The sequence below is a fragment of the Lagopus leucura genome, unplaced genomic scaffold (assembly GCF_019238085.1).
Source record: "Lagopus leucura isolate 7727_CA_CO unplaced genomic scaffold, USGS_WTPT01 Super-Scaffold_760, whole genome shotgun sequence".
NCBI classification, from domain to species: Eukaryota; Metazoa; Chordata; class Aves; order Galliformes; family Phasianidae; genus Lagopus; species Lagopus leucura.
In genome coordinates, this window is record NW_024962257.1 from 763,842 (window position 1) to 779,450 (window position 15,609).

General features: G+C 39.2%; 1 protein-coding gene across 3 annotated transcripts in view; it reads right to left on the reverse strand.

Moving 5' to 3' along the window:
• Positions 1–15,545, reverse strand: part of PARN (poly(A)-specific ribonuclease) — a 34,599-nt gene extending 19,054 nt beyond the window's left edge. For 2 of the 3 annotated variants that reach the window (XM_042864396.1, XM_042864398.1), the window contains exons 1-19: positions 15,475–15,545; positions 15,162–15,239; positions 14,301–14,380; positions 12,843–12,910; positions 12,667–12,748; positions 10,959–11,019; positions 10,064–10,229; positions 9,410–9,475; positions 8,661–8,699; positions 7,934–7,976; positions 7,196–7,276; positions 5,858–5,914; positions 4,760–4,837; positions 3,094–3,137; positions 2,590–2,632; positions 1,874–1,949; positions 911–1,021; positions 762–831; positions 116–171 (exon numbers count right to left, since the gene is read on the reverse strand). In XM_042864396.1, coding sequence (XP_042720330.1) covers positions 116–171; positions 762–831; positions 911–1,021; positions 1,874–1,949; positions 2,590–2,632; positions 3,094–3,137; positions 4,760–4,837; positions 5,858–5,914; positions 7,196–7,276; positions 7,934–7,976; positions 8,661–8,699; positions 9,410–9,475; positions 10,064–10,229; positions 10,959–11,019; positions 12,667–12,748; positions 12,843–12,910; positions 14,301–14,380; positions 15,162–15,239; positions 15,475–15,493 — 1,318 coding nt within the window. In that variant the 5' untranslated portion in view covers positions 15,494–15,545. Of the gene's footprint in view, positions 1–115; positions 172–761; positions 832–910; positions 1,022–1,873; positions 1,950–2,589; positions 2,633–3,093; positions 3,138–4,759; positions 4,838–5,857; positions 5,915–7,195; positions 7,277–7,933; positions 7,977–8,660; positions 8,700–9,409; positions 9,476–10,063; positions 10,230–10,958; positions 11,020–12,666; positions 12,749–12,842; positions 12,911–14,067; positions 14,143–14,300; positions 14,381–15,161; positions 15,240–15,474 lie in introns of those variants that run through there. The other variant, XM_042864397.1, reaches the window with a different exon arrangement.
• Between the last annotated feature and the right edge of the window lie 64 nt (positions 15,546–15,609).

The following is a 15,609-nucleotide window of genomic DNA, read 5'->3' on the forward strand; positions in this document are numbered from 1 at the left end:
AACCCAAACACAGCTAGAGTCCTGCGTGTAAATGTATGATAACTAATCTTTACACCTCCTCCTCCAGGAAATTTGTCAGAATGGTAGTAAGAACACAAGAAGTAAAGCTACTTACAGTCTGGTCCTTGCAAATTCAGATATGGTATGTCCATTACTCTCATAAGAAATAGCCTGAAGTAAAACAGAAAAATACCAATCATATCTTCATCCCATACAGCCTACTAATCATATGTGGTTCTTATTCTTTAAAACGATCCATTACCCAACAAGTTAATACAACAGCTTTTTGTTATTTAGATTTTAATTTTTCCACATTATTTAAGCATGCTCAATTTTAATTTTATCAGCAGTCTTAGTGTACCACACCACAAAGAACGCCCGACCGGTTTTTCTTCAACCGTGCTACTCCCAAATCTTGCCCTACAAATAATGATAAAATTACAGCCATATTCCCAACACTGACATTGACAAAGCCATTCGAGAAGTCCAGGTTTTGATGGTTTAACTCTAACCGTCTACGTTTAACTCTCCTAAGTGTCCCTTTACAGGCTAGCAGAAAGTAAATTATTGTCTTCCAAATAAAAGGTATTCACTGTACAAATTTTGGCTTCATTGCAGCATTATTAGTGTGAAGAAGAAAGTCTAGCACTTCAATTTCTGCTAAGAAAAATGCTGTTAGCCATTGATTCCGAGGCTAGTGATACATTTCAAGGTTTTAGAAGGGTTTGGGTTCACATTCTTTGAAGTATGGCATTACTTACTTGTTAAAAAAAGGTTCGATGAGTTTTGATCTAGCAGACACATGATTTTTTGGAGGACTAAGAAACGAACCTAACAAAGAAAGCAGAAATTCAGTACATAATAAGAAGCTACAGATAGCACTAAGGTCTGAAAAAGACTACATAGATACCTAAAAAGTTAGCCATGGAGATGAAGCACAGTCCAGTAATGTAAGCATCGTATCCCGCTTCATGAAGTTGTTCAGAAGCTGTGTCATAACTTGGAAATCCTTCTGCACTTTCTAAAGAGAAAACATAGTTTGTCAGCATACATCACTCCAGTTACCTGCATGTTCACACACACACACACACACACTTATTTTGTCACAGAGTATCATTTCTAGTAAGCTTTTATGATTTTCAGAAGTTTTTAACCAGGTACATCTTTTAAAGAAGAACAGGTTCCTGGGATAGAAACCCAACCCTATTGGGAAACTATTAATCTCGTCTTTCACATACCTACTTAGCTCTGACAAAACATTAATGCAAAAACAACAGGATTTCCCCATACACCACTCTTTCTCCTGACTGCCTTGCAGCTAAAAGAGCAGTCACTCAGTGCTTAAGTTACTCTTAAATAGATACATTTCCCTTCTACCATAGTCTTACCTTCTGAGCCACCCGCTCAATCTTGAGACAAGCTTACCCTTCTATTAAATATTCTTTCTTTCACTTCAAAGCAAAGAAAGCTCCAGAGGAACTCAACTAATTTGTACAACATGTATAACTAATCACTACTTGCAGAATTTCTTAGTTCTGTTTGCTCAAGTGCCCCTCACAGTATACTGGCTTTGATCTGACAGACAATTATAAGCAAATAAGAGAGTTTTAAACAGTTTCAAATTACTCTCCAAAAATCAAGCTAAAAAACAAATGCCATCATTAGAAAATGACAAAACTGCTGTTCACTGAAACACCTCCATTCTTCTCTTATCTGAAATAAAGTGCAAGGATTCCTACCAACTAAATACAGCTGCACTGTGTAATATTGCCTGATTTTAAAGCCCCTTTCAGCAAAATACAAAATATTAGTATGGAAATTTACATCTCGGGCCAAGAATTAAAAAAAGTCCACCATTTTGATACATCCTTACCAACTTTAGGAGGGCTGAACGGAACCTCTTTTAAACGCTTTTCCAGTTCTGCAAGGGATGTATTACTAATGATGTCCTGCAAGAAAAGTCAGTGTTAACTGCCATGGTCACGCACATTTCCTCCGGAAACCGAAATCAAACAGAATAAAATGAATCCTTACTGCTGCCACCTTGTGTCCTGCAAGGACTTGCACAGGACCTTATTCCAAAACCATTACATCAGAGAAGTCCATCCACACAAGTTTTAAAAAGCTAACTTGCCTTGCCCACAACACAGCACCTATGAGTCACAAGAATTTATCAATACTCTCCAGAATTCTTGAAGACGTATTATGCCAAAATTATATTCTATTTGAATCTGTTTCCACATATGGGATGTGGGAAAGGCAGCACGCTGAGCAAGGGAAAATATCTGAAATACCAGTCAAAAAGGTTGAACATATTAAGGGCAACTACCGAAGTCTGCATACTGTACACTTTGTAACTCAAAGCTCTATGTTACATTGAAACTGCAACAAACAAACATCACTTGATAAAATGTTAGTTTGTATCCTAAGAATTTCAGGAGTTCAGATAAGGTGACAAGAAAAAACTTTTTTTTTTTTTTTTTTTTTTTAAAGATCATGATAGAACATGTTGTTAGACATTTACCTAAAAAAAATGTTTTGATACACTGTTGTAACTTCAAACCATTCCAAAACACTACATCAATTTACCTTAAAAGGCTGCGTACTTGCCATCAGTTTTGTATCCAATAGCCTAGAAACAAAGTAAGAGTTAAGTAAGTTAGAACAGAAGAACGTCCATTTCACCAAACCCTTAGAAATGCTTGGGTGAATTAGCTGGGAAGCAGCAGTCTCACCCTACTGAAGCATTATTCTCAGATCTCAGAGTAGTCAAAACGCATTGGCTTTGTCCACTGACTAAACAGTAGCAAAAGACATTGTCAGTAGCAAACAGATCTTGTTCCAAATGTAGTGCAGACTCATTTGATGTTCTGTCAAAACACCAATAATTGTGACAAAAAGCAAAGGGCAAAAGTATCATTTTTTGTCAAGAAGAATAGCACAGCTCTTGTGAACAAGACATGTCACATAATATTTTTAAAACTATTTATCTAACTTGTTCACAATTCTACTTCTTGTCACAGCACTACAAAAATAGCATCCGTTTGATAAAAACAGTACTAAAGAAGTTGCAAGTTTGAATTAAAATCTTACCGGGGAAAGACACATGACGTTACTTCCTTGAATTCACTTAGGTCCTAAATTAATATTAAACCAGAAAAGAAAAGCCAAATAAGTTAATTGTCAGTCAGTCTCAGAATGGTAGGGTACCACTGTAACAATTATCCAGACAGCTTCTAAAATTACAGGATCACAGAATCAGAGGGGTTGGAAGGACCTGAAGAGATCATTGAGTGCAACCCCCTGCTAAAGCAGGCCCCTGCAACAGGTCGCACAGCTCAGCGCCCAGATGGCTCTGGAATATCCCCACAGGAGGAGACTGCCCCACCTCCCTGGGCAGCCTGTGCCAGCGCTCCGTCACCCTCCCCACAAGGAAGCTCTTCTGCATGTCAGGACAGAACCTCCTATGTCCAAATTTTAGGCCATGGCTCCTCATCCCGTTGCTGCGCACCAAGAAGAGCCTGGCCTCATCCGTTTGCCTCCCACCTCCCTTCAGAGATTGATAAACATTGGCCAGATTCCCTCTCAGTCTTCTTTTCCCCAGGCTGAACAGACCCGTGTTTCTCAGCCTTTCCTCACAGGAGAGATGCTCCAGGCCCTTCATCACCTTTGCAGCTGGACTTCACTGAGATGCAGAGACTAACTCTCGCCCCACAAGAGATGTTTTTTCAGCATTACCGTAAGTATCACCTGCAATTACACAGAACTACAGACTGACTAATTACTTCTGTTTTGTCTGTGATTTGTAGAAAGAAATGCTCTTCAACACCTATACCCTACCTTATCACATATCCTAGATAACCTGTAATTCCAACAGTTTTACTGAAACTCCTGAAAATGTATTTCCAGCATGTAATGCATCACTGGAATGTAAACAGTCACTCCAGATGGAAAGATGACTTCCTAACGGTTTATATAATCCAAGTTTCAGTGCAAGCACAACTCATAACTGCTTGTGTTCCAACACTGTGTTCCAACACTGTCCAGACAGGTCACAGATGCTTTCTCTCACCTGCCACTCAAGTCTTTCCCATAACATCCACCAGCCCTTGAGGACTGCAAGTGACATAACCACCATGCAGCCCATCCCTTCAAAGGGAGCTTTGGCTTTCTCACACACTGTTTTTAGTGCCAGTACATTACTCAGTCTATCTTAATTGTTAGACTTGCCCCGTGGTGCTCATGAAAGCATTCTCTCCAATTACTCAGACATTGCACCTCTTTAACATAATGAGCTTCATCATAAATTTCTGCTATCAAATTTCTTATCATTCTATTCATTTTACTTTATTATATGAAAAGACATTTAACAATTTTGTAAGTAGAGGGGAAAAAGCATTATATATCATCACAGCAACCAACTGTTCCAAGCCAGTCTCTTAGCAAATACATAAATTTGTCTGCCATTATTGAAGCAGATCCTGAAGGAGTCAGATACAACCAGAAAGCACAATTCAATTCCAACATTTAATTTGAATTTTTGAAAGTGTAGGAGAAGAATTCAACTAAGCTTTCTATATGAGGATTTAAGAAGATAAGGCGGCAGCCAAGAAGCCACAAGTGTTTATTTTAAAATACTTCTCTACAGTTCTTAGTAAAACCATCATATGCTTTCACTCAAAAGAAAGGTTGGAGTTGATGACATAAATGCCTTAATATATGACTTTAATCTCATCTGCACACTGAGAAGATTACTTACATCAGGTAGAGGACAATAGAACTGATGTATAGTATGCATAACATCTAGCAGCATGTTGTGCCCAATAACAAGTTTGCCCTGTGAAAAGTACGTTAGAAGTTAGTCACGCTTCCAGGCACAGATAAATCAATGATAGCATGTGAAAAGCACAGTCCCAGATGTCAGCAGAGAGCAGCCAAGAACAAGCACAAGCCCAATCTGCCTACTTGCTGCTCTCTACCTGCCCACAGACCCTTCCATTCTTTCAGGGCAGCCCCTCCTCTCATTTTTCTGTTCTCAACACTTAATACAGCCTTCAGCAACATCTTGAAATGATCAGAAGATAATACTACGGGAGCTTCTCACAACTTGGCATCCAAATGTAAACTACCCAAGATTAAGTAACCTGTCAGTTGCTTACCTTTTAATTTACAGCTTTTACAACAAATGACAAAATACTCCCTATGGCTGTAATTAATATACAATAGTTATGGGTGTGACATGGCTTCTCAAGCAGGGAACCTTTTGTGCCAGATGCTGTACAAGGAAGTTTCTTGTCAAAAAAGTGCAAGAAATTTCTGAAATGTCAGCTTTGCTTCATTTGACATGACAACCTTATCCACTACCCCACATCTTATACTTGGTAGAGAAATCAATATGCATACACATTTCTTTTTTAAACTGCACACTGCCTCAACTACATGAAAATAAACAGGCTGAAGGGCTCAAACTATAGCCTGCTTTAACTATGTAGAAAGAAGAGACCCAGGTGACCTTTTATGATTAAGACTTTGGCTGCAAGAAAGTTAAACGATCTCTTTGGAACAGAGGAGGAAAAAAAAAGCTCAGAGCTTAGTTTCTAAAGAGAATCCTGTTAAAGCTGTAAGCATTTTCTACTTCTACTTCTACTGTTGACTCTTACAGATAAGTAGGTCCATGACTTTAGCTTACCATTGAAAACAATGACAACAGCAACTAGAAAAAAGAAAACACTAAAAAGGGAAGCAACTTCAATGTGTATTTAATCTTCTCTTGCAAAAAAAGGTAAGAAAAGAACCTTTGTTGGAACTATTTATTTTTCTTACAGCTAGAAGTACATTAAAAATAATCTCAACTCACAGAATTTGCAATGGCATGAACAACTCTGGAAAATCCTACTGCATCATTCAGTTCTTCCTGTAAGCAAAGATTCTGGCATTAGTGAAATACAAATACAACAATCATCAAAATGGTACCTGCACACAGAATCACAGAATCGTAGGGGTTGGAAAGGCCCTCCAGAGACGATCGAGTCCAACCCCCTGCCAAAGCAGCTCCCTACACCAGGTCTCACAGGTAGGCGTCCAGGCAGGTGTTGAACATCTCCAGAGAAGGAGACTCCACCACTTCCACAATCCCAGCGTACATTGAAAATTTTAATCCCAGTTTGGCTCATACCATTTTTCAGACATAAGCAGTAAGAGACCACAAAAGAAATGCTGAAGTTTGGGGACACACAGGGCCAAAGCCAGATGCCACTGAGATCACTCCAGTTTTAATGCATCTCTGGATCACTGTAATGCTGGACAAGTTGTGAGCTACCGCTGTGGGCTGACCCCAGCCAGCAGCCAAACACTCGCACTGCCTTTTGCTCACTCCCCTCTCCAAGGGACAAAAAGAAGAAGATAACAAAATAATTAGATAATAATTAGATAATAATAAGATAAACATCTTATCTTACCCATCTTAAAGAAGGAAAGGCAAAAAGACAAGTGAATCAAAATAACAGCAAGTTAAAAAGAAAAGCGTGATCAACATCTCCCACAGTCCAAGTCTTGGTACATCGTGAAACTTTCCTCATGCTCAGTAAGCACAAGTATCAAGTCCCATAAATGCTGAGTGACTGAATACCACAAATAACTTTGCAGTCAAGTTGTTACTACGGTAGTCATGTGCAGCACCATTCAATCAAGAAGAATCAGATTACTTTAATTGTACAGAACATTAACTCAGACAACTGAAAGCAAACGAGTTTTGTAACAGAGTACTACTCAAATTGTAAATCCAAATAATGTGAAAACTTGCTTGAGAAACTCTGCAAGGCTTTTTGCAAGGACTATAGTTCTACAGTACTACTAAAGTCAATTGACCTATGTTTCTTCTGACTAGAGCTTGCTTCTCTGATACAGCATATTCACACAAGGAGGAATTCACTGCTCCAGAACACTGGCTAAATATTGTTTAAAGATGGAGTAATGTTAGAATCTTGTGGAGTATTTTGAAATTTTTTCCTATATTGAAAAGCCAAAGTTAATTGAGTAGAATTTGGAGAATCAGTTTCAAGCAACAGCAACAGCTAAGCAAGAAGGAAATACTCCCAAGCCCTATCACAGTTCTGCACAGCTGACTGAAAGCATGGATTCTTCCCCACCCTCTTAAAATCAAACTAAAGAAATGGAACTTACTGCAAATATTTACCTGTTCCTTTGCTTGTTTCTGCTGTTCTCTTCTTTTTCGTTCTTCTTCATCTACCTTACTAATAACAATATATCTCTCCTTCTAAAGTCAAAAGAAGTATTGTTTGAGGAATGACCCCGAGAAGTTCACAAAGACCATTCAAGTTTTTGCAAATTGAATTGTTAAGAAGATTAAGTCATACCTAGCAGCAGTTACTTCACAACACGACTGTTTTTCTTCTAAGCACCACTTTATCACCCATACACAAAAGTCAGCTTTAGAAAGCTATCCACTAAACCTATCTTTTACTAAATACACTTCTTACTTCTAAGAAGGGTTACCAGTATTTCATCATAGCCTGTGGATTTCAAATGTTTTTTGGAGTTGAGATCTGGGCTAAGAAGGGAGGATACAGTATGTGATGACTGTTGTTTATTACTCCTAAGATCAAGATTTACTTTTCACCAATGGACTTACTTCTCATCAACATTAAATGTCAGATCCACTACATTTTAAAGCATTCTTTGGCACTTATATTTTTAACTGTTAAATAATATTAAGCCACACATATATATGTTTATCATTCAAATGTCAGTCAGATTTAAAGATCAGAAACTAGTTAATCAAATTTCAGTTTAAATGTTCCAGATTTGGCACAGGAAAGCTCAGATTAGACCTAGAAATCAGGGCAGTTGGTGAGACCTGGTACAATTTCCTTCCAACGGGACAAAGCTCCCAGGCAGTAGCACACCTGCTTACCTTATCTGACTCTAGAGTTTCAACGTGGATACCTTTTGGATACCTACAAAATAGAAAGGTAAGTATCAGTAGTTATTTATTTGGCAGTTAGCATCTTGAATCCACAGTAGCAATTACGTAACTTCATGTTTCATTATTACTATAAATCTTAGTCTTACATGCAAAAGAACTATAAAAAGTTAACTGTTAAAATACTGGCCAGTCAAATTGGCCTCCTTATGCACCTAGAATATTTTAACAGTTACTAAGATTAAGGTAGTTTCTTATGCAATTTCCCATCCTACTGTTGCAGAGCCCATAACATCTTAGTTAATCAATACTGAGTAAACTTCCAAGGCACTTCATCACAATCCAGAAGTTACTTTCAAGAAAAGCAAAAGACAAAACATTGGCAAGAAAGTTCTTGCTTACTTGAAGCCACAAGTACTTTGGTGGCTGCAGGCCTTTAACATGTAATTCATTTTAGTATTTATAAACCACCCTTGGAAATATTAATACCAATTCTGCTACCTCTGCTACTTGCTTGTATCACTGCATCACAACCACACTCAATTGCCAAAATACTTCCATATTTTGGCAGAGCCACAGAACACACAACCTTCAGAATATCAGAGAAATCTTCACTTAAAAGAATTAATCACTCATTAGCTCTCACTCAGATTTTATTTTGTTTTTAAATCAGAAATACTGAAATCACAGAGTAAAGGCAGCATTATCAGTAACTTACTTCCAGCTCAAGGTCTGGTAAATTAGTTTCCTCTGAAACCTAAAACCAAAAGACAATTGTGTTATTAACACTTATCTTATGCATTCTAAACCAGTAATACTCAAGTAAAGGCTGCTTCTCTCATCTGTACAAAGACTTTTAAGCTAAGGGCAAAAGTTACTGATACCCAAACCTATAGGCTAGTTGCTAAGCTGTGGAAGCATTTACAATATTTTGTACATCCATCCCCAAATCCTCTTCTTAGCAAACACTCCACACTCACCATTACTGAATATCAACATGGTAACACAACTTCACTCACTTCACAATGATCTCTAACTTCACATGGCTTTTTTTTTTTAAATCACAACCATACTCTCCAAAGATCTGGATTCCAAAGCTGAATAGACTTTGGGAAGGAGAATGACTAAAGCCAATTTTAACACGCAGCGTCAACAACAAACACTGACAATTTAGATCATGCACTTTGTTAACAGCAAAAGTAGGCTTAGGTATGCAAGAAGCTTCGATATACATAAGACAGATCTTGGCTATACTTAAACGCGAGTACTTAAATATGTATGCTGATGTTATGGCTCAAAGTAGAGCATGACGTTCATACAGATTACTACACTTTCTCAACATTCAGAGATAGGACAAATGAGTAAAGAAAGAACTGCAAGTCAAAATATCTTTCTTCCTTGTCACTCTCCTAATTCAATAGAGTAAAAAAAAAAATCATTTTCAGAAGACAATTTCAGAAAACTGACCCTGTACATGGCTCCAGTTCCAAACTTTCATTTTCTTCATTCTTTAAAAATTCTTCTATTTGTTCCCTGGAAGAAAGAGATTAAATAGATTATTTGGTCCTACAGATTTCAGTTTTTACCAATATGCATATAGCTCTCCCATGAAGAAAACACTATTTAAAACCAAACAACAACACAGCTAGTGAACTAATAAAAATGTCTTCAACATACAAACATGGCACTATTGTTCACATTTTTGTTTCAAAAACATCTGGAGAAAGATGCAATAAAGAAGCACTGAACAACCCAGTAGCTGCGGGATACGTCTCTTTTTCTACTTAAAACCATTAAGTAACGCCAGCCAGATGAAGACTGAATAAAAGTCTTGGGGGACTGTTCCTTCCTGTAATTCTGCTCTGCTTTGGAAAGATTTCTACCAGATTCAAGAACAGCAGTAACACAGAAATCTAATTCCTCCTTGTGCTGATGGACAACTAAAGCGATTTTTACCAAACAAAAACCTCATAATGAATTTTTTCAAACTTCTCCTTCCTTTCACAGAATATTTCATCATAAATAGCAGGAGAGGAATTCTTTTTTTTAAGATATAATTTATTGTGATGTTACCATTTGTGTATTAGAACTCCAGTTTATTACTAAACAATTTTTACTTACACTATTTTATCAATGAATTTTCTCTGATCTTCAGGAATTGCAACAGGACACTTTGTGGCATTAGGAGAAATATAGGAGAGAGATCCTGCACCATTGGCCTGAGAACGCTTTTCATCATACTGTTCTCTTAACTGTCTTTCCTCTTCCTGATTTAAATATGGAATTCCTGAAAAAGACATTCCAAAACTCATCATAATTACAGGTACGTTAGGGACATATGATTTAGCTAAGACTTGTTACTAACCAAGTGTTTGCCCACAATACACCCTGGAGGCTGAACACACATCCCGACCTTTCAGATCTCCTGCTCTAGAGCTCATTCTTAATTTGCAGGTACAAAAGCATTCTTCTACCACACAACAGATGAGCTGGTACCACTAGATTCTTAAGAGCTGTATGCCTCATCTGCATAAAGCACGAGCGTGAGACTGGCACAAATTCAGATGGCAATCACCAGAATACTGAGCACTTCTCTTCCTCAACACCTGCGCTGCTTTGATAACAGACCGCAGCGGCATCAATTCCAAAGCACAGACACCTTTGCTAAAACGTTTCTAAAAAGGCCTGACAACTGTTCCATTATCCTGCCATGTAATTTGTTACCCTTATCCATGTTTAATCGGTAAAAAAAAAAACCAAAAACCTACCGAGTACTTATCTAAGCATGAATTCTATTAATTTTAATTCCACAGAACAGACCTTTGAAGAGTAATTATCAGCATAATTCTAGAATCAGATACAAATAACTTAGAATTATCCTTAGAGTTTAGTAATTCAGAATTACTCTTAGAGAATTCCATTGTTAAGAGAATAACATCTTAGTTGCCTTCTTCTTTCTGCAGAAAACGAAGATGACATGAATTTAACGAACAGGGAAAAAAGAAAAACAACTCACCATTGCGAAAAACTTTATTAAAATCAAATCCTTGGTTTGCTAAAAAATCTATGCTTGAACTCTGCAACAAAAGAATATAAGTTTGCAATTGGCAAGAGCATCAGTGTCTCACAAAGACCAATTATTGTTGAAAATTTAAGCTTTTCAGAAATTATGTAAGTTCAGAGCCAGAAGCAAGTAAGTTTGTGAGCCTAAAGAACTCAGATCCACTTTAAACCATGTCACTTTTGTCACTTACTTTCAATTTTCACAAGGCATCCCTAGCCCTAAATGTCTCTCCAAGTTAATGTGACACGTGCTCAGTCTGAAGTTATTTGGTGCATCGATAACAAGCCGGTGAAAATACGCTAGCTTCAACTGGAACTGCTGTGGAAACTTTTGATTGACTTTGTTTCCTGAATCAAGACAGTAAAGCCCAACAAAGAGAATACTTCTGTCTTAGCAGCACAGAGGGTCAGGCTCTCTCCTGCCTTGTATAAGACTATACAATATAGTCTTAACACAGACAGCCCAAAACTTTCTTTAGCACTGCTCAGTGCAGTTAAGCCTAGAATAGTTATCCACAGCTTCAGTTTAAACACCCAGTTAAGGAGCACTCATGTTCATTTATTAGAGCTTAAAAATCAGAGTAAACATCCCAGTCTAGGAGACAGGTTAATTCCCGAGTGCTTCTTGATCTGCCTGAGTGCAAAGCACAGCTAGATGAAAAACATGGTAGAGATATAATTAAAATAAGAACAATAACAAAAGAAATAACTAAATTTCTGAGAGTAAGTCTCAAATCCCAGGAAAAAGAAAACAAAAATGCACATTCAGGACAAGCAGCAAGTCTGGCTGCATGAGAACATCATCCTCAGCTCCCTGAAGGAACAGGGAGGTTTTCTTTAACTATGTTTTGACATTTGCATGCTTTGCTTGAACAAAAAATTTGACTAGAAAACAATCATATCCTTGAATTAAAATAATCTGAGACTCTACTTCTTTGTATTATCTTTTATTACAATTTTCCTCACTAAATACATATACTGCTTTATCACAAGGAAAAACAAATGTACGGAAAGAAATCTCTGCTGCTGTGTCAGGTTGGGTAGAAAGTATCAGCAATTCAGTTAAAAGCAACATTTAAGCAGATTGTATTCTAGGTTTTCCTCAAATATTAATCTTAAAGTGCTAATCTCAAAATTTCTGCTTACATTTATGACTTTTTTCCACATACGCAATAAGAACTGATAAAGATGAAAGAACAAGTGACACGGAGCAAGGAAGGGAAAGAGAAAAACATGGTACAGGAGAACAAACCTGAGAGCAGAAAAATGCTGGCAATAGCCCGGGAAGCAGTGAAACTGAAACAGCAGTTGGGAATAGAGGACCAAATGGGAAAAGCACAGAAACAAGCAGACAGACAAGGAAAAAATTAGAATGATCTTGCCAGATTTGAAACATTAGCTCCAAGATTTTAAAACTAAGTCACAAATATTGTCTTGAAGCTCACTTTTGGGGATTATTCTTAACCGACGTTTTTTACTTCTTATCTAAGAAAACAAAACCAAACCCAGAAACTTGTGCTTATCTGTTTTCTAAGCTGTTAAGGAACCAACCACTTCTCTCTCTCGATGGTCGTACTGATCTTCCTGAAAACGCTGCTTAGGAATTTTCTGCAGGCATAGCTCAGCCAAGCAAAAAAAATCAAATCTATTTTTCTACTAACCTGACAGACAAACTTGACATCCGGTGAACTTCTGTTAAAGGGTTTTGGAAAAATATAGAAATTAAATGACTTCATAATATACCTGCGAAAAAGATGAGTTGCACATCAATGCAGTTTATCAACATTACTTCATAAATTCCTCAGTGAACAACACAAGGAATAAGAGAATTACATACTTCTCTTCTGTGTGGTCATATTTAAAAGTGCAAAGGCCAAACTGAAAGAGCAAAAAATCCATGGAATGCTGAAAAGGTAAGGAAAACTTTGCATGAGAACAAAAGTGGTATACATTTAAAAACAGCTTCATTTCAGAGTTAACCTAGTCTGCATCTTCACAATCAATACACATTCTGTAATTTTTAGTAAATGGACTAGATCTTTTTATCTAGCCTTCATTCCCATTTATCATCTTACTTTTGTTCAACAATCATCTGTAATACACTCTGTATATATTTTGTATCTGTAATACAATCTGTAATAATTCTCATTCCCTAAATACACAAGAACTAAAGGAACTCCCATATCTCCCCAGCTGTTACTCACATCAGGAGGACACACTGCATCTAAAGCATCTAGCAATTCTTCTCAGTGTTCACTTACATTCCATGTAATGTGGGAACACTTTGTGAGGGACGTGTGTAGCTTCCAAATACATATAATGACACTAAATAGTCTTCTAATTCACATGGCTAACAGCGATATAAGAGCTAGCATAGCTGCTAGGCACTTTATCATGGTGTCCTCAACTGTTTCACAATCATTGAATTAACACTGGAAAGGTTTTTAACACTGCTGTAAGTGGATAAGAAAATAAAGAAGCCTTCTAGTTGCACTGATTCGCTCATCTGGAGGGCTAAACAGCTGTTTCAAACACAAGGAAAACACAGTTTCTCAATGGCCACCTCTAGTGGAGAGGAACGATAGGAACACCGACCACTATGTCTCTCATACTGTAATACTGCCTCTTAGCAGAATAACAGTTAGCAGTGTTTAGTCCTTGAATGTCTCTTAACAGAATAATAGTAAACAGCGTAAACTCCATGGATGCCATCAGAAAACAGTACTGCTGCCATGCTTAGCACTTTTCTGAGCCCTGCGGATGGGAGCATGACAACCCAAACCATCACAGCTTTAACCTCACACACGTTGTCTCCCATGGCCATTGGACTGTTTTTTGTATTTTGTGTGTGTGTGTGTGTGTGTGTGATGGTGACAGCTGGCATTTTGATTTTGTTAGAGACAGTACATTCTGATGGAGGAGAGGCTGTTCAGGAAGGACCCTCATTCTGATGTAGCTTCTCTGTCACTGACTTTCTCTTACCAAGTCCCAGTTTGAACCAAAAATTTTTAACACCCTCAACATTCTCTGACAACAAGTTCAACAGATCTACTACAACTTACACGAAAAATCACACTCCTTGGTTTGCTCTTCCCACAACTTCATCAGGTTTTATACGTCTTTCCCCAATACTTGTGCTAGCAGAAACAATAAAACAAGCAACTCTTTGTCAGCTCACACAGGTAACTCAATTTTACAGACCTCCAGTTATCATACTGTGCTGCACTGCCTCTTTGCTGAACTAGAGTTCTAACTTTTTGCAACACTTTCATTTCTGTCATGGTGAACACTTTACCTTTTTAAGTTTCTGATACCGTTCTTCTGGTGTGTCAAAGCCATTGGTTAATGCACTAACAGAAGGCCCATCGCTGATCCCTGAAAAAGCAGAGCTTAGGGTAAGCTTTTGAAAATTAGCCACAGCTAGAAATGCAACAACTGGTAAGACGTCAGTCAAGAGAAGCTTTCTATTGTGTAAAAGCATGAGTCTCAAACATAAAATATGTCCAACTAGAATGTGCAGTTCTAACACTAAAACCTTGCTTTAAAAGCATGGTTCTCATTCTGTGTGACACAAACACAGTGCTGACATTACAACACAGCAGTGGTTCAAAGTCAAACGAAAAACGTGAGTAGGGCATAGAGATTTGATGAACGACTTAAACATCCGATGCAACACCAATTAGCAGCCATGCACCCCGAAGTAGCACATCTAACAAACGCAGCTCTGCTCACACTCGCTTTGTGGTTGGGTGAATTGACTTCATCCCACAGCCAGAACATTTACTGCAGGCTCTCTGACGCACAGACCCCCAGACCTTAGAAATGTCAGAGTTCTTTCCGCTGCCTCTCCCTGTGCAAACACAGGCAGGACCTCCCTTATGTTTCCCAACCTCCTGCATGCACAACACAGGCACAGCTGCAGCTGAGAATCAACCAACCAAGCGACACCAGAAATCACCGCGGGCGGGAGAAGATCCGCGGCTACAACAGACCGTTCTCCGACTCCACGGCACACAGACATGCATTTCCTCGACCAAAGCCCCACCACTGCACACAAGGCACACCAGAAGCCTCTGCCGCTTGTCTAAGCCAAACGCTCGGCCGCGTTCCGTTACCACACGATACGGCCCACAGCTCACAGAGCGCGCGGCCGTACCTGAGAACTCCCCATCAATGGCCAGGAAGTCCGCTTCTTCGACAGCTTCGTACACTTTGCTTAGGTTATCCTTAAAATCTGCAGCAAGAGGTAAAAGCACACCTGAGGCGACCGGCCGGGGCCGCCCGCCGCGCTCAGCCCGCGTTCAGCCCTCCTTCCCGCCCGCCGCTCAGGCCGGCCCGCAGGGGCGGGAGCAGCGCGGCCGCCTGGCATCCCTGAGGCGAAGGCCGGAGCCTGCCACCGGCCCGGGGGGAGGGAGCGGGGTCACCGGGGAACACCGCGCACGGCTCGGAGCCCGCCGCCGGTCACTCACTGCTTCTGATCACCTCCATCCCTCGCCCGCACCAGCCCGCCCGGAGCCCGGCGCGCAACCGCCGCCGCCGAGCGCTTCCGGAACCGGCCCCGCCCCGCCCCTCCTCTCCTCTCCAGCGCGCCCACGTGAGGCCCT